Source organism: Haliotis rufescens, unplaced genomic scaffold (assembly GCF_023055435.1).
Source record: "Haliotis rufescens isolate VD_foot unplaced genomic scaffold, xgHalRufe1.0.p SCAF_7, whole genome shotgun sequence".
Taxonomy (NCBI): Eukaryota; Metazoa; Mollusca; class Gastropoda; order Lepetellida; family Haliotidae; genus Haliotis; species Haliotis rufescens.
Genome location: NW_025964361.1, coordinates 25414668 through 25434398, shown reverse-complemented (window position 1 = coordinate 25434398; position 19731 = coordinate 25414668). Strand labels below are relative to the sequence as shown.

Genomic DNA, 19731 nt, shown 5'->3' with positions numbered 1-19731 from the left:
TCTGTGACTCAAATACCTCATTGATATGAACATGATGAAAACATTTTTATTCACGGTATAAATTTGTAAAGTCATAACTCTTAATCAGACACTTTCTGTGGTATAATTGAATGCAGTTGAATAGAATGTGATCTTTCAGCTGCTGCCAAACATAGAAATATGTGTTTTATATTGATTCTTCAGGTAGTGTGTACTTTGATGTCGAGAAGTTTGGCCGCTACGGGATACTGTGTCCACCTTCTGGGAGTAGTGACCATTTGCATCCAGGTACGTCTGTGTTGATGATGCTGGTTGATTCAGTGATTTATTTAGACCTTCTCAAGTCTAAAGCAAATTGGAATTAAAAATGTTCCCAATTCAGGTTATTTAAGAAATGAACGACGAGTGGTCGTTGTTTATCGTACAATAAAACACTGCAGGGAAAATAAACCATGAGGGGCTGCAGTGTTTTACCACAAGTCTTTTATTTCTTATATGAAATATCAACATTATGTACAGCCTCTTTAAGGATGATGATAAAATGTACAAGCTTTAAAAATATTTACCCGTATTCTGATAATGATGACTCCTGCAATGGAATCCGACCTCGGCAACAGCTCCCTCAACAAGCTCCTTCCCAATGCGTGACACCTTTGTTACCCTTCCGGTATCATACCTGCCACCAGATGTTCTGATATGTGTATGTCTGCGAGAATGTCTTACTAGTGAATTAAGAAAGGTTTTACGACTGACTCACCATTCCAAGATGAAGATCAGATTGGTTCGACAGCCCTCTTGGTTAATATGTTTCCTAAGGAGCCGTCTGGCTCCTGCATGAAAAAACCTGACAGAAGCCCAAATGGTTTTCCTTGGAGCCAACACATCTGTTTAAAATTAAACATTTCAGACTCAGATAAGTGGTAATAATGACAAATTCTACAGAATCCTATGATCATTTGTCCAAATCCCAGATTCCCTCTGATTCTAGGTGGTCACACCATACCCGTGTTGAGGGTTTCACCAAAGTGTAAATGTCCAAGACCTGCATTACTTCAGGCTTTCCTCCCACATGCAGCTGGTATGCTGAGATATAACAGAAACACTGTTCAAAGTAGCATTAAACCCAACTCCCTCAGTCACTCAGCTCTCGTTCCGGTATTTTCCAGTGTTGGTAAAAGACTTGCATGTTGACAGACAATCAGGAGAAGAAGAATGCAGCAGACTTTGCCCTGTGGAAGGCGGCTAAGGCCGGGGAACCCCACTGGGAGGCGCCATGGGGGAGGGGCCGGCCAGGCTGGCATGTCGAATGCTCTACAATGGCGAGGTAACCTCTGAACATGTTTGACTTGTCTTATTGCTGGTGTAGTCCCATGTGGCATTAGACAGCTGCTGTATCAATAAAGACTCAGCCTCTATTACCCAGTTTAGTATATCTCCATTCTGTTTGGATAAATACTCTGGACATGGTCACTTGTTTCAGAAGTCATATCAACCCGTGAAGATCCTGGGTAGAACAGGTCTTCAGGAACCCATGTTTGCCATGAGAGGTGACTATGCTTGTCGTAAGAGGCGACTAACGGGATCAAGTGATCAGACTCGCTGACTTGGTTGATGCATGTCATTGTACCTCAATTGTGTGGATCGATGCTCATGATGTTAGTCACTGGATTGTCTGGTCCAGACTTGATTATTTATAGACCACCGTCATGTAGCTGGAATATTGCTGAGTGCGGCGTTAAACAACAAACAAACAAACAAACGAACAGAAGTCATATCATCTCCATTTTGCTTATCACATAGCCTAAGATTTCTCGACCAATCAATATGACTTTAAGCAAAAGATCTTATTTAAGTTTGTTGCCTTGTATGAGCAAGCCCTGAGACATTTAATGGAACCATGAGACGGTTGTAAGTAATTTTTGTCATAATTTCTTATTTTATTGTTTTACTGAGTGTTGAGATGGGATAGGGGTCATGTGGTGTCTGAATCCTTTTGCTAGGCATTCCCATTTGTATTTATGTACTGGTGATGTTACTGGTTCCAATCTTGGAGAACAGGTAATTTGTTTGAATGGTTATTTGTAGCATTATATTATCTGAGCCAGATTGAGTAGGAAGCTGTGGTGTGAATGGGTGTGGGGAATTTATCTTAATACCCTGGAGATATAATACCCTGGATGGTCGAGGATTACATGGATTTCATCTTCCTGTATTGTTTTAACATTTTAGTACAGCTGCTGATTGTGAGTGAATTAAGAACTGTTTCAGCAATATAATGACGAGAACATGCTAGGAATTAAAAATCAAAATTTACATTGAAAGTATCTTTGTTAAGCAAGATGTAAATTGTGGGTACTTGTTATTCTTGGACAATGATTAACTCAACATTTTCCATGGTCCTGAGGAGTACAGGTTTCAGTAGACAATGTACGATGATATGCTTGTTGTGAAGTATGTTTCTTTGACACCAAGGTCCTCATGGTTTGTATTGCAGTGAGGTGTTTGGCAACAAGATGGACATTCACTCAGGAGGGACGGACCTGATGTTTCCTCATCATGAAAACGAACTTGCCCAGTCCCATGCCTATCACGGCTGTACCCAGTGGGCCAACTACTGGATACACGCAGGTGGGTGGGGCCAACTACTGGATACACGCAGGTGGGTGGGGCCAACTACTGGATACACGCAGGTGGGTGGGGCCAACTACTGGATACACGCAGGTGGGTGGGGCCAACTACTGGATACACACAGGTGGGTGGGGCCAACTACTGGATACACGCAGGTGGGTGGGGCCAACTACTGGATACACGCAGGTGGTTGAAACAACTACTGAATTAACACAGGTGGCTGGGGCCAACTACTGGATACACGCAGGTGGGTGGGGCCAACTACTGGATACACGCAGATGGGTGGGGCCAACTACTGGATACACACAGGTGGGTGGGGCCAACAACTGGATACGCACAGGTGGGTGGGACCAACTACTGGATACACACAGGTGGGTGGGGCCAACTACTGGATACACGCAAGTGGGTGGGGCCAACTTATGGATACACGCAGGTGGGTGGGGCCATCTACAGGATACACTCAGGTGGGTTGGGCCAACTACTGGATACACACAGGTGGGTTGGAACAACTACTGAATACACACAGGTGGGTGGGGCCAACTACTGTATACAAACAGAGGGGTGGGGCCAACTGCTGGATACACACAGGTGGTTGAAACAACTACTGAATTAACACAGGTGGGTGGGGCCAACTACAGGATACACACAGTTGGGTGGGGTCAACTACTGGATACACACAGTTGGGTGGGGTCAACTACTGTATACACACAGGTGGGTGGGACCAACTACTGGATACACACAGTTGGGTGGGGTCAACTGCTGGATACACACAGGTGGGTGGGGTCAACTGCTGGATACACACAGGTGGGTGGGGTCAACTGCTGGATACACACAGGTGGTTGGGGCCAACTACTGGATACACGCAGGTGGGTGGGGCCAACTACTGGATACACACAGGTGGGTTGGGCCAACTACAGGATACACACAGGTGGGTGGGGTCAACTACAGGATACACACAGATGGTTGGGGCAACTACTGGATACACACTATGGGTGGGGCCAACTACTGGATACACACAGGTGGTTGGGGCAACTACTGGATACACACTATGGGTGGGGCCAACTACTGGATACACGCAGGTGGGTGGGCCAACTACTGGATACACACAGGTGGTTGGGGCAACTACTGGATACACACTATGGGTGGGGCCAACTACTGGATACATGCAGGTGGGTTGGCCAACTACTGGATACACGCAGGTGGGTGGGGCCAACTACTGGATACACGCAGGTGGGTGGGGCCAACTACTGGATACACGCAGGTGGGTGGGGCCAACTACTGGATACACACAGGTGGCTGGGGCCAACTACTGGATACACGCAGGTGGGTGGGGCCAACTACTGGATACACGCAGGTGGGTGGGGCCAACTACTGGATACACGCAGGTGGGTGGGGCCAACTACTGGATACACACAGGTGGGTGGGGCCAACTACTGGATACACGCAGGTGGGTGGGGCCAACTACTGGATACACACAGGTGGCTGGGACCATATACTGGATACACACAGGTGGGTGGGGCCAACTACTGGATACATGCAGGTGGGTGGGGCCAACTACTGGATAAACGCAGATGGGTGGGGCCAACTATTGTATACACACAGGTGGGTGGGGCCAACAACTGGATACGCACAGGTGGGTGGGACCAACTACTGGATACACACAGGTGGGTGGGGCCAACTACTGGATACACGCAAGTGGGTGGGGCCAACTTATGGATACACGCAGGTGGGTGGGACCATCTACAGGATACACTCAGGTGGGTTGGGCCAACTACTGGATACACACAGGTGGGTTGGAACAACTACTGAATACACACAGGTGGGTGGGGCCAACTACTGTATACACACAGGTGGTTGAAACAACTACTGAATTAACACAGGTGGGTGGGGCCAACTACAGGATACACACAGTTGGGTGGGGTCAACTACAGGATACACACAGTTGGGTGGGGTCAACTACAGGATACACACAGGTGGGTGGGGTCAACTACTGTATACACACAGGTGGGTGGGGCCAACTACTGGATACACACAGTTGGGTGGGGTCAACTGCTGGATACACACTATGGGTGGGGCCAACTACTGGATACATGCAGGTGGGTGGGGTCAACTGCTGGATACACACTATGGGTGGGGCCAACTACTGGATACATGCAGGTGGGTGGGCCAACTACTGGATACACACAGGTGGGTGGGGTCAACTGCTGGATACACACTATGGGTGGGGCCAACTACTGGATACATGCAGGTGGGTGGGCCAACTACTGGATACACGCAGGTGGGTGGGGCCAACTACTGGATACACACAGGTGGCTGGGACCATATACTGGATACACACAGGTGGGTGGGGCCAACTACTGGATACACGCAGGTGGGTGGGGCCAACTACTGGATACACACAGGTGGCTGGGACCATATACTGGATACACACAGGTGGGTGGGGCCAACTACTGGATACACGCAGGTGGGTGGGGCCAACTACTGGATACACACAGGTGGCTGGGACCATATACTGGATACACACAGGTGGGTGGGGCCAACTACTGGATACACACAGGTGGCTGGGACCATATACTGGATACACACTATGGGTGGGGCCAACTACTGGATACACACAGGTGGGTTGGGCCAACTACTGGATACATGCAGGTGGGTGGGCCAACTACTGGATACACACAGGTGGGTGGGGCCAACTACTGGATACACACAGGTGGCTGGGACCATATACTGGATACACACAGGTGGCTGGGACCATATACTGGATACACACAGGTGGCTGGGACCATATACTGGATACACACAGGTGGGTGGGGCCAACTACTGGATACACACAGGTGGGTGGGGCCAAATACTGGATACACACAGGTGGGAGGGGCTGTGTTGTTTTGTGACTCACTGGTGTTCTCTCCTTCCAGGGCACCTGTATTTGAAGGGTGACAGCGAGAAGATGTCAAAGTCTCTGAAGAATGTGATAACTATATCGGAGCTCCTGGAGAAGTACACAGCTAACCAGTTCCGCGTTCTCTGTCTCCTAACACCCTACAGGAACAGTGAGTCCACATCCTTCTCATGGAAATACACAGTGCTCCTTCAAAGGTTCATCTGATGCCTGTCTCTAACAGGTTGATGATATGTTCCAGATCAAGACACTGGAATTTTTTTTTTACTGAAAGTAATCAACACACTTTGATGGGGCGTGGGAAGGACAAAAAGATATTTATTATTTTGATTCTTTTCCACATTTTTGGCTCACCTGATTGAAAGTCATGTGAGCATATGCCGTGGCCGGTCCATCGTCATGCATCGTGAGTCGTGCACATCAACTCTTCATGGTTGTTCCCACAAAACTGATACCCCATTTTGTTGAACATGTTTGAATCCATCATAGCAACCATTTTGGTTATGGCCATTATACAGCAGTCTTTCTTCAGAATTTAACGATATTTTTTGTGGTAGCGAGACTTTACACATTTTTTACATTTTTTTTTTCAATATTTGAAGTTTTGACCTTGTTTGACCATGCTCTTAAATTCTCAATAATGTTGTAAACTTCTCTTTCCCAAACTGAGGAATCCAAACTTGGGCAAATATGTTTCTTCTAATGGGGAGGCCATATATATAGTTTATACTCCTAAGAAGACATCAAGTACAAACATTAATACCACTCTTATTGAGTTGATGTATTGCGAGTGTCCATTTAGTGATGGTGTGTTTGTTCCGCCAGACATCGAGTACACGGATGAGAAGATGCAGAAAGCGATGCAGCTCACCAAGCAGATCCAGAGCTGTCTCCATCAGTGTCAGGCTTATGTCAGAGGTCAACTCCTCACTCAGCCAATCAACGAGGCCAAACTACACAAGAGGTCAGTGTGTGTTAAAGTCTCCGCCATTTTGTTGGGAACAACTGTTGGAACATCTTGCTCATTTTTCTCATCTTCAACCTCAAACTTTCAAATTTCCCCAGTACAAGTAGGGAGTCACTCCCTCACTAAGGTGACACCATTGCCTCTGCCTGGACCGATGTTCTGGAAGACCGCAGGGCCGACCCTCTGTGCAAGACCAATTCCACCCCACACCATGATGCTCGGACCACCCCACGAGTCTCTCTCAACAGCACAAGCATCCGAATAACGTTCCCTACAGTGTCGCCAGACTATCTCTCTGCCATCTGCTGTTGAGATACAATAACGGCTCTCGTCTGAGAAGAGGACTCTTCTCCACTGCTGGTGGCGCCAATGCTGGTGCTGTGGTGCCCACTGAAGATGGTCCCGGCGATGACATCGTGTCAGAATGGGTCTTCGGTGTGGCCTGTGACAGTGGAGGTGTCTGCTCATCAATCGTCGACACACGGTGTCCTCACTAATGTGTCGCTGGTGTGTCCCCATGGTCTGTCGAACAGTTTCCGCAGCAGTAACAAAGCGATCTTGAAGATGCTGTCGCACAATCTGACGATCCTGATGTCGGGTGGTGCCCTTGGTCTTCCACTACGTGCTCGGTCATCTGTAGTGTTGTGGTCTGGTACCGTTGCTGGAGCCTCTCTGTGGTCCTTACGTGGACTTGAAATGCATTGGCTACTTGCCGGGCGCTTTGTCCAGCTTGCAATCGTCCAAGCTTGGTGTCACTGATTTCTTGTCAATCTTGGCATGTGGTAGCAACTCAATAACGAATGAATGTGATCCGATCTGGGTGGATTTTTATAGGGCAAGAAATGTGGGAATGCATGTGCATTTCAATTTGCATGGAACTCACATGCATCGGGTTACCATGGCTGTTGCTGTGATGCGTTTGGTCAATCGGTTTTATTGTCATCTGCTTTGTTTTTTTATCATCAAATTTCATTTTTCCGGGCTTTGACAAAAATTACCCAGATATTTAAATGACAACTTTTCATGCAATGTTACGTGGGGTGACTTTTCTTTTGCGGTTCAGTATATAATAAGAGGGTCTTTCCTCTCGAAGTGCAGCAAATCACTTGAGCACCTTGATTAAAAACATGAAAAGATTTGGAAAATATCTGTCGACGTGAAGTTGACGGTACACATGCTTTGCAAATCATGCAGTCGACTAAAATCTACACGTTTAAATCCATGTTGTTGAAGAATCGGATGTCTATTTGTTACGCGATTTTGATTATGCAAAAGACTTGTTTGTCCAGTCAAAGTATTACTCACTAATTCCAGCCTAGTGCGGCAAGGGTGGACACTGGACTTAACAGTCAGTTAACCCCCTTGCCTTGGGAAGATGACCAGTGGGGGCCTATGTTAACCCTTCTCTGTGGCAGTTTGTCTCAGGCACGAAGTAACATTGAGGCAGCGATGGCAGATGACTTCAACACAGCCCAGGTGATGGAGAGTGTCATGGACCTGGTCAAACATCTCAATATTGCCCTGGGCACAAAAGTGGAGGTAGGTGACAGGAAGTGGACTGAAAACACAATTGTAAATTAGGTCTGCCATTCTATTACATTCCAATATTTATCCTGGCATTTTCCTGGAGACTATCTCATGCCAAAATTATTTGGAATATTGAATCTTATTTCTACACTTTGTGATTTTTGTTTTCAAAAGTCTTCCTGGACCCATAACATAAAACTGAGTCAGGGCTAGAAATCAAGTTTTATTTTCCCTAGAGACGCTTGATTTCTTTGTATTACTTTCATGATTGACTGTAGGAGTTACAGTATTGGTGTATTGTGCGGGGTGTTCCAGACAGCGATGGGAGCGAGGAGTCCAGCGGTGGTGTCACACAGCAGCACCTACCTACAGAATGTCATGGCCAAACTGGGGGTGTCACTCCAGCTGGCAGAGGTGGGTCAGCAAGTTCATCACGGGCTTGCTCATGTCAGCAGCAGACGCCTTTAACTATTGTGTGACAATTATCCCTTGTGGGGATTGCAGGTAAGAATAGGTCCTTGTAGGGATTGCAGGTAAGAATAGGTCCTTGTGGGGATTGCAGGTAAGAATAGGTCCTAGTAGGGATTACAAGTGGAATAGGTCCTTGTAGGGATTGCAGGTAAGAAAAGGTCCTTGTAGGGATTGCAGGTTAGAGTAGGTCCTTGTAGGGATTCCAGGTTAGAATAGGTCCTTGTGGGGATTGCAGGTAAGAATAGGTCCTTGTAGGGATTCCAGGTTATAATAGGTCCTTGTAGGGATTCCAGGTTAGAATAGGTCCTTGTAGGGATTGCAGGTAAGAGTAGGTCCTTGTAGGGATTCCAGGTTAGAATAGGTCATTGTAGGGATTCCAGGTAAGAATAGGTCCTTGTAGGGATTCCAGGTTAGAATAGGTCCTTGTAGGGATTGCAGGTTAGAATAGGTCCTTGTAGGGATTCCAGGTTAGAATAGGTCCTTGTAGGGATTCCAAGTTAGAATAGGTCCTTGTAGGGATTCCAGGTTAGAATAGGTCCTTGTGGGGATTGCAGGTAAGAATAGGTTCTTGTGGGGATTGCAGGTAAGAATAGGTCCTTGTGGGGATTGCAGGTAAGAATAGGTCCTTGTGGGGATTCCAGGTTAGAATAGGTCCTTGTAGGGATTGCAGGTAAGAATAGGTCCTTGTAGGGATTCCAGGTTATAATAGGTCCTTGTAGGGATTCCAGGTTAGAAAAGGTCCTTGTGGGGATTCCAGGTTAGAATAGGTCCTTGCAGGGATTCCAGGTTAGAATAGGTCCTTGTAGGGATTCCAGGTTAGAATAGGTCCTTGTAGGGATTCCAAGTTAGAATAGGTCCTTGTAGGGATTCCAGGTTAGAAAAGGTCCTTTTGGGGATTCCAGGTTAGAAAAGGTTCTTTTAGGGATTCCAGGTTAGAATAGGTCCTTGTAGGGATTCCAGGTTAGAAAAGGTCCTTTTGGGGATTCTGGGTTAGAATAGGTCCTTGTAGGGATTCCAGGTTAGAATAGGTCCTTGTAGGGATTCCAGGTTAGAATAGGTCCTTGTAGGGATTCCAGGTTAGAATAGGGCCTTGTCGGGATTCCAGGTTAGAATAGGTCCTTGTCAGGATTCCAGGTTAGAATAGGTCCTTGTCAGGATTCCAGGTTAGAATAGGTCCTTGTCGGGATTCTGGGTTAGAATAGGTCCTTGTGGAGATTCCAGGTAAGAATGGGTCATTGTCAGGATTTTGGGTTAGAATAAGTCCTTGTGGGGAAATGGGGTTGGAATAGATCCTTGTGGAGATTTCAGGTTAGTATAGGTCCTTGGTGGGATTCCAGGTTAGAGTAGGTCCTTGTCGGTATTCCAGGTTAGAATAGGTCCTTGTGGAGTACCCGGTAGGTAAGTCAATCAACATTGAGTACCATTATGAAGAAGAGAGAATCCATTCTTGGATCCTTTGAGTCAACTGACTTTGGCCCTGCCCGGAAAAGGTTACGAGCTGCCAAAAATCATTTACATTTTGTACATGTATTTGATAACAATGTTCGAAAAATGTTATGAAAATAATAATAGACCATATAATAGAGGGACGGCCCTCTAGCCTATGCGCGAAACCATCAGTGCTACGGCTTGTACTGCGCAGCCTGTCCAGAAGCGAGCAGAAACGCGTTCACTGCAGTCATCGTTGTCGCCTTTTTTTCCCATGCAAAAGATATATTTTACAATACAAAATTACACTCATGTATTTCTTAACATTGTTAACATTACAACTGAGATTTGTTGGTGCCCTAAAGCATGTCGTTGTCACTGTATTTGATGACTGTGATCACGCTTTGTCTTTGTCCGAGAGAACAAAATGGCGCACATGTAAAATCGGCAAAAGTGCAGATTTTGATTTTCAATAACCGCCTCTAATTCGCAATGAAAGTCCTTGGTTACCAAGGTGTATAAAAAGGAAATATGTTAAAAATTGGCTTGGTGCCATTTACAAATTTAGGGCGGATGCGATATTTCTGATTTTGACTCCAGAAATGGGACTAAATCTGACTTTTCCCAAAATAATTACACCACAACTCTAAATTTTCGCATGCTTTCAGACGAATGTGTTCCTATCATCGGTCCTGAATTAAATAGTTTTACATTCATCACGATTTCCCCTTTGGCTTGGTACCAAAGTTATTTAGGTACGATTGGTAGGTTTTTTTTGTATGATTTTTGGCGCAAGGCCATATTTAACGTCACATATTTTAAATTAACTTACCATATAGCAGACGAAATAACATGCATTTTGTCTGTGATTATCATCCGCATATATCTTTTGAAACATTATACAAAGTGACTTATATTGTATGATATTAGAATTGTTTTTGTAAGACGCATATTTTTTTTTACCATTGCCTTCGCCATTTTTTCATAAGTTTAACTTTGTTTCAGTTAGGCTTCTATCACATATCGCGCATATACTACATACTACAATACTACATATTTGTTATCTTCTGAAGATTTTGTCTGTATTAATCATGACTACATTTAATCAATTATTTATTTTATGCCGTGTAAATATTGATTATGAGCAAAATGATCTTGGCCTAAACCCAATCATAATAATATAAATATGATGAAGGTACTACTTACTTTGTGTATTTACACAACAATGAAAACATCATACAAAAATAAAAATCCGTTACATGAAATAGTTGTTTTATAAAATTATCACTTGCTTTGTAAATGCCAAGAAAAAAGAAGGATTATATCGGGAGAGAAGTTCCAGACAACAAGGTCGAAGGTGTCAAACTTATCTCGCTCCGGCAAACCCTATTATCACTGCTAGCCCGAAACTGGCATTAACCAATAACATTTGATTCTTTCGAAGCCCATTGTCAGACACATCGAAAATTCATTTAACAACGCTCGTAGTTTAATGTGTATTTTTAATTCATTGGAACTATTAGCAATATAAAATAGTAGCTAATTTACATGAAATAAAAACATTAATATGGCGTCATTTTTTTTCTGGCTAATAGTAAAGCCTTTACACCAGTCGGTGATCATGCATTTTTGCAAGTAAATCTAGTCTGGACTTATTATAAGAAATGAAGTTAATCTGGAGATATATTTTGTGAACATCGGGAATATGGTGATATGTTACAAGTGTCTTCCCTGTTTCTGAATGAGTTTTATTTACACTTCCTGAGTTCCTGTGCAATTTGCCGGATCGTAGTTTTCTGTGGCGTTCGTAGTAGATTTAGTATATTTGTTTATTTATAATAGTTAACAATTGCAGCATAAAATGAGATATGTAAATTGAAATAAATGTCCCGGAAGACACACATGTTCAGCAAATAATTTGCAGCCAACTGACATGTGCTAATGAGAGATATCATACAAAAATCTTTGTAATCCGCTAAGAGACGTCCTTTTATTGGATTGTCACTGGTCGTAGTCGGAGAAATCTCGGATAAGGGAATTAACTCTTACCCCGGATATTATGTAATATTGTTTACGTGGTAACCAGAATGGTCAGTCGTGAATGTCTGCGCATCTATTGCGCATCTGCAGCGGTACAGGGAGGTTAACAGCAGGGTGTCGGGGTGTATCAGTTACATGCCAGACCGTAGCGCTGATGGTTAGTGATAAACTGTTGGTGAGGGCCATCCCTCTATTATATGGTCTCTGATATAATGTTATTAAATAAATGTTATAAAATGTTATCAATTGAATGCTATGAAGTGATCACTGCTAATACAAGTCAATGCTGCAATTACGTGTATTGTGTTTTGTTTTATCAAAGACGAGGGAAGTTTGCGAGCGAAAACTTGTATAACGAACAACGGATATAACAAACTGTTTCCTCTGGTCCCTTGTAGTTTGATATATCCATGTTCTACTGTATTTTTATGAATTCACGGTATGGTTTACGGAATGTTTTACGTCTGGACAGGTGACAGTTACCATGGTTACGGGGTGTGTTTCAGCCTCCAGCGCAGGACCTGACAACTAGGAGGTTCCAGCACATCATGGACAGTGTTGTTGACTTTAGGGCCAAAGTTCGCAACTTTTCTATCGATCCTCCAGAAGAAATAATCGTGAAAGGTTCATATGATGATTTGTATAAATGTTTTTGCCTGAACAAACTTTTAGTGTGTCTCACTTCCATTTATGTGTTGCTGTAGTTTTCAGACTAAGATCTTTATAACAAATATGTAATAGATAGTAGATTTGGGATTTCTTGTCAAATGATATGATTGTCTCATCTCTTGACCTAAAACAGGAATCATGTCTGCGCCATTCATGAATATATCAGTTGAGTCATGTCCCTCGATGAGATAAACATGTAGTTGGACAAGATTAAGAGACGAGTGGATTTTCTTAAATTCTTAAATTTATCCCCATAGCTACCCAAGTAACTCTCACCAGTCATCGTATTGGTGGGGTAGCCTACTGGTTAATGCATTCGCTCGTCTCGCCGAATGCCAGGGTTCAATTCCCCACACGGGTACAATTTGTGAAGCTCATTTCTGGTGTCTCCCTCCGTGATATTGCTGGAATATTGCTTAAAGCGGCATAAAACCATACGCACTCACTCACACTAGTTATCCACCTCAATATGCAACGTCAGTAATCCCCCTCAGTAATCAGTGCCAGTAATCCCCCTCAGTAATCAGTGCCAGTAATCCCCCCAGTAATCAGTGCCAGTAATCCCCCTCAGTAATCAGTGCCAGTAATCCCCCCCGTAATCAGTGCCAGTAATCCCCCACAGTAATCAGTGCCAGTAATCCACCTGAGTAATCAGTGCCAGTTATCCCCCTGAGTAATCAGTGCCAGTAATCAGCCTCAGTAATCAGTGCCAGTAATCCACCCCAGTAATCAGTGCCAGTAATCCACCCCAGTAATCAGTGCCAGTAATCCCCCTCAGTAATCAGTGCCAGTAATCCCCCTCAGTAATCAGTGCCAGTAATCCACCCCAGTAATCAGTGCCAGTAATCCACCTCAGTAATCAGTGCCAGTAATCCACCCCAGCAATCAGTGCCAGTAATCCCCCTCAGTAATCAGTGCCAGTTATCCCCCTCAGTAATCAGTGCAAGTAGTCCCCCTCAGTAATCAGTGCAAGTAATCCCCCTCAGTAATCAGTGCCAGTTATCCCGCTCAGTAATCAGTGCCAGTAATCCCCCTCAGTAATCAGTGCCAGTAATCCACCCCAGTAATCAGTGCCAGTTATCCACCCCAGTAATCATCTCCTGTAACCTTGCAGACGCTGACCGAAGTCTGACGGAGAAGAAGGCGAGACGCAAAGTACTGTCACCGTTATTGCAAGCATGTGACGTTGTCAGGGATGATCTCAAAGCTGCCAAAGTTCAAATTCTGGTAAGTACCAATGTATGTGAAGACTAGTTTAGTTGTGTGATTGGCTTGGAGATGATGAATATGATTTCATTTGCATGACAATAACTGTCAATTGTTTATTTTTAGTGTATCTACTAATTCCAGTAAATCAGAAACTATGAGCAGGGATCATGATTGGTGCTGACCTTGGTGATATGTATGTTCAAGGATCATGATTGGTGCTGACCCAAGTGATACGTATGAGCACTGATCATGATTGGTGCAGACCTTGGTGATACATATGAGCAAGGATCATGATTGTGCAGACCTTGGTGATACGTATGAGAAAGGATCATGATTGGGGAAGACCTTGGTGATACATATGAGCAAGGATTATGATTGGTGCAGACCCTAGTGATACGTATGAGCACTGATCATGATTGGTGCAGACCTTGGTGATACATATGAGCAAGGATCATGATTGTGCAGACCTTGGTGATACGTATGAGAAAGGATCATGATTGGGGAAGACCTTGGTGATACATATGAGCAAGGATTATGATTGGTGCAGACCCTAGTGATACGTATGAGCACTGATCTTGATTGGTGCAGACCTTGGTGATACATATGAGCAAGGATCATGATTGGTGCAGACCTTGGTGATACGTATGTTCAAGGATCATGATTGGTGCTGACCCAAGTGATACGTATGAGCACTGATCATGATTGGTGCAGACCTTGGTGATACATATGAGCAAGGATCATGATTGGTGCAGACCCTAGTGATACGTATGAGCAAGGATCATGATTGGTGCAGACCTTGGTGATAAGTATGAGCAAGGATCATGATTGGTGCAGACCTTGGTGATACCAATGAGCAAAGATCATGATCGGGCCGAGCTGGACCACTGGTGATGTTACCAGTCACCAGATCCTAGTGTGGCCAAGTGAGACACAGACAATGGAGGCACCTTAGACTGTGAAGCCACCTGTGCCCTCCCCAAAGTTCTGATCGAAGTTAGATCTTTTCTGTGACTGGTCTCTGTCTTCTTGTCCCCCACTCTAAAACTATTGTCAGTTATTGGCATTCCTATGATGAAGAAATAACTGCCCTGTTCATTGTTTCCAGGACCATGGGAAAACCTCATCCTGGACACTGACCTCTGATGATGATGGCGACAAGTCTGACTAAGGAAGTCATACAGTGGGGTGTGAACATTTTACTATTTTGATGAAAATTATTCATCAAACTTTGTTTATTAAGGAAGTTCTGAAAATGATTTAGCTAAGTGACATCTGATTCCTGAGAGTAGATTTTTGTGGGCCATACAATTTGAATTATTTCTTCCAACAGTTTCAGCTGGGGATCAAGGGGGGGTTTGGGTGTGGTGGGGGGGAAGGTCAATGGGGTTGGACACTCCCCCCCCCCCCCCCCCCCCCCCGTTTAAAATAACATACCAGTGTGGACTCTGATGACATTAATAAGCCTAAACACACTGGAGGCAAAATATCAACCCTTTGGATCTACTCCTGTATCATAAGGGAGACTACTCTGAATCCAACAGTCTTTTTGTGTAATCGTTGTCAAAATACTTGGATGTCACATGATGATAAAGGAACTGGCCTAGGACTTATTTTCTTATAATACCCAAAAGAAAAAAAGTTGATTTAAACCAAATTTGTCACTTATGATGTTATATAAGTGAGGAGTGTTTATTACCTGTAGTGGTTAAGTTCCCCTCATGTTGAGATAATAATCATTATCATACCTCCATGCCACAATGATGAGATCTGATTGGTTCACATGATCTTGATAAAATACTATGTATCCCGCCTTGGAGGGAAATACATTTCTGAGAGGGAGAATGAATCCATTATACCCCGCCAAGAGCAAAAACAGGCTGCACGTGGATATCTGAGAGGCAGAATAAATCACTTATATCCCGCTTTGAAGCAAAAGCTGCACGCCTTTTCCGAGTCAATGAAAGTCACGTGACATAGCACAAGTTAACCCAAGGTCAATCAGACTGATCTATCAAATTGTATTTGTCACTTTTACAAGGTCATATTAAAACATGTTGGTAAGATTATTTGTTGTAGCAGGATCACGAGGGGTACATGGGGTTTTATGCATCCAGCTTCCGGCTTGTGGTATAAAACCGAACACGGAACACATAAAACCACATGTACCCCTCTAGATCCTGCTTCAACTTATTATACAAACTCCGAATTTCGACCTGATTGGGATCAGAGGTCAGGAATGTCAGTGTTCATGGGTTTCACGATTCCTGTGGTACTTTCGACTGTCATATAATAAGTCGACACACTGAAATATGATACTGTTTAGTGATCTCACACCTTGTATGCATGGTGATAATACATTTGATTGTAAATTTGACTACGATTAAGTTATGAGACTGTATATTGATTTTTTACTGAATCAACTGTTTGACATGTTCATGTATGGTCTGCATCTCGTCATGTGAGTTGTGTAGAGCTTGTAAAAAATAATAATCTTTTGTCCCACTGATGTGCATACTTAATCATTTAGCTTATTATATGTCCATTCTATTCACAGACTGCTTGTTCATTCATTAACAACAACAAAACTGTACGAAATAGGTGACATTGCCCATTCTATTATGAGCCATTCAGAAAACAATAGTAGTCCGTTAGTGGGCGTGGCCTAATGATTTTCGGTTTATGGAAAAATAAATGCAAACTAAATTGCTCAGTTAGCCAATCATTACTGTTATGAGGTGGCTGAACTATTGTTAAAAGCAGCGATAAGCTCACTCACTCACTCACTCACTCATTCATTCATTCAGTCAATCATAGCTGTCTTCATTTATCATAACTGATTTCACTGAAGTTTGTGACGTCAATCAATATTTCACTCTACCAGATATATTGCCCTGAGACAATCATTGCAGCATGGGGATTCCTGCTACAGCTTGGAGAACTGTTGTCACCACTCTTGTACACTCATAACATTTAAACTTGTTTTATGGTGAATGTGTTGATAAGTTTGCACTTATGAGGTGTTGTAGATCTTGCAAGAATGTGTCTGACACTTTAGGGTTGCCATTGTGGATGTAATTTTGTTTTGAAGTTTTAATATGCATATGGGGGCGGTCGGGTAGCCTAGTGGTTAAAGCGTTCGCTCGTCACGCCGAAGACCCGGGTTCGATTCCCGACATGGGTACAATGTGTGAAGCCCATTTCTGGTGTCCCCCGCCGTGATATCGCTGGAATATTGCTAAAAGCGGCGTAAAACCAAACTCACTCACTCACTCACTCACTAATATGCATATGTGCACAAGGCAGGTTGCAAGGATTTGCTGTTCTTGAGCATCACGATATTCTGTGTCCTTGTATCAATACAAAGCAATACACAAACTTGACATATATGGGTGACATGTAAGATTGTCTAAGATCAATTGTAGAAGACTATGTTCTGCTGGAATGTACAAGGGTCTCTTTGTTTCATTAGGTCAAGTATACTGTATGTTGAGGGTGGGTTTCTATTCATTCCCTTGAGATGGACATGGAAGATGTATCACATTGTGTAGTGTATCGCGACCTTGCTACGTTATATGTCCTACCACAACCAGATTGAATCATTCAGTCCTAGTATAAGGTCTCCTATGATCTCTAAGGGGGATTGGTGGTCAGCAGGTGTTGGATACTGCAGTTTGCAGAGTTGTGTCCCTTAGCAGTGCCAGAATCCGGTGATCATGGGTTCAGATCTCATGACTTGGATTATCGTTCTTTATCAGCAGCATACTGTGCTTGTGGGTTTCACCAAAGTGGTTGACGTCTTAGACCTGCATCACTATGCTGACCCATTGTGATATGTCAGAAATACTGTTCAAAGCAGCGTTCCAACCAATTTGATCCCTCTCATAATACCTAAATGTCACGTTAGTTGATCTGAGATTGTCAATACAAGGTCCATGTTGAAAAAATCTGTGATGTTTTCATTAAGCTCTGAATACTTTAAAGTTGAATTTTGAAAAAAGAAAAAAAGTACCGGTAGCCTGTCTGTTTCTAAAGCTTTGCATCAGAAACAGTTGTTAACTTGCATACTTAAATCAAAGGTTCATATGTAATGGCACATTGTTGTCATAGAAACCAGAAAGTCTGACCCCTGTAGGGCAGGCATCTTGAACATGCCAGTTTGGTCCCTGACTCAAATATATATACTCACCACCAAAAGAAACATGAACCACAGAAATATATAGAGAAGTATGTATGTTAAGAAGAGATGTTTCCAATGTGTACCACTTAATGACAAAACTAACACTCAAGTGTTACCACAGTGTCTTTATTCCTATCACGATATGCTGCACGTGATTTTCAAACTTTACGAGACAAATGGTGCATTTCGAGTCATGGATCTATGATGTCACATGTGATGCGTTCATGAGCGTCAATTCACAGAACATACCAGTATTTTTGTTGTGTGCATTGAACCAATCTAATATCTCTTGAATATGAGTAATTCTTCATATATTAAGCAACATGTATCATATTCATGTTTCTTTTGTCTGTGAGTATATACATGCATGTATATCATACATGTAATATGGTCCACATGTTGTTTTGAGTATACTTGATCAAAACAAATTCGGGTGAGCTGTAGATGTTCATCATCATCATCATCATCATCATCATCATCATCATCATCTGTACTTCACAGGTTGGTTCAGACTGCTTCCATCACCTGTGAATACATGTCATGGTGTCTCTATTCAGTCAGATTATGAAATGAGGCCGTGTATAACTCACAGAAGTCGAATCAGCCTGACTCTGTGCATGAATGTAGTGCGAACCCTGCCTTTGCCTGATATTGAAACAACGTAGCACAAGAAATATTGCCGTGTAATCTGTGCTCTCATTGGTCCTTTATGTGTTTGTTTGTTTGTTGTTTAACACCGCACTCAGCAATATTCCAGCTATATGACAGCGGTCTGTAAATAATCAAGTCTGGACCAGACAATCCAGTGATTGAAATAATGAGCATCGATCCACGCAATTGTGACACGATGACATGCATCAACCAAGTCAGTGAGCCTGACCACTCGATCCCGTCAGGCGCCTTTTACGACAAGCATAGTCGCCTTTTAGGGCAAGCATGGGTTACTGAAGACGTATTCTACCCCGGATCTTCATGGGCCTCATTGGTCTTTGCTGGTTTCTCGCTTGCTTGAACCAGGTCATCAATTGATTCTCTGGCTCCAAGCAACACCTATTATTGGCTGTGTGTATTCATGGGTGATGGAAGGATGTAGTGTAGACAAACCAGGGAAGTTTGTCCCCGCTACAGCAACCACATATTTAACAGTGTGCAAATGTGTGCAGAGCTAGATGTATTTTTCTAGCTAATATTGATTTAGTCCTATTTTGTGAGAGACTTCTCCTGGATATTTGTATATTGTTGTATTGGAGTAATATATTACAAGAATAAAAAAGATCCTCTCATCATGCATTGTTTTGTGGATGACAAGTTATCCAGATGTGCAGCACAAGGCTCTCGGTCAAGGGGGACAACTCTTGTCCTGTTTGTCATCAAGTTTGTTAGTTGAAATGAAACTAAAAATGGGATTGCAAAAATATTAAGTATTATTGTGCTTTAAAAGTGTGGCTGCTAGGGTGAATATAAATTTAAATACTTGTATATGGAACTTGGTTAATGTCTGTTTTTTAATGTCACGCTGACTTCGGCCTCGTAGGATATATGGGTCAATTTATTTTGGGGGGGGTGGGGGTTTACAGCTACATATTCCTGTGATCTATGTTTCAGGAAATTAGCAGAAATTGTATTTGCGTGTGCTGTGTCAGTGGATCTGTATACAAACTATGACATGTTAGCCAAGAAAAACAAGCATAATTATTAGGCTTACGAAAATAAAATTGGTTCTCATGAAAATATAGA

General features: G+C 43.3%; 1 protein-coding gene across 1 annotated transcript in view; it reads left to right on the top strand.

The window, feature by feature from the left end:
• LOC124137482 (probable cysteine--tRNA ligase, mitochondrial) overlaps window positions 1-19731 on the top strand; it is a 31203-nt gene extending 11472 nt beyond the window's left edge. The window contains exons 4-13 of the mRNA XM_046503797.2: window positions 184-267; window positions 1174-1303; window positions 2474-2607; window positions 5523-5657; window positions 6332-6470; window positions 7889-8012; window positions 8316-8414; window positions 12446-12563; window positions 13723-13835; window positions 14923-19731. Coding sequence (XP_046359753.2) covers window positions 184-267; window positions 1174-1303; window positions 2474-2607; window positions 5523-5657; window positions 6332-6470; window positions 7889-8012; window positions 8316-8414; window positions 12446-12563; window positions 13723-13835; window positions 14923-14985 — 1139 coding nt within the window. The 3' untranslated portion in view covers window positions 14986-19731. The remainder of the gene's footprint in view (window positions 1-183; window positions 268-1173; window positions 1304-2473; window positions 2608-5522; window positions 5658-6331; window positions 6471-7888; window positions 8013-8315; window positions 8415-12445; window positions 12564-13722; window positions 13836-14922) is intronic.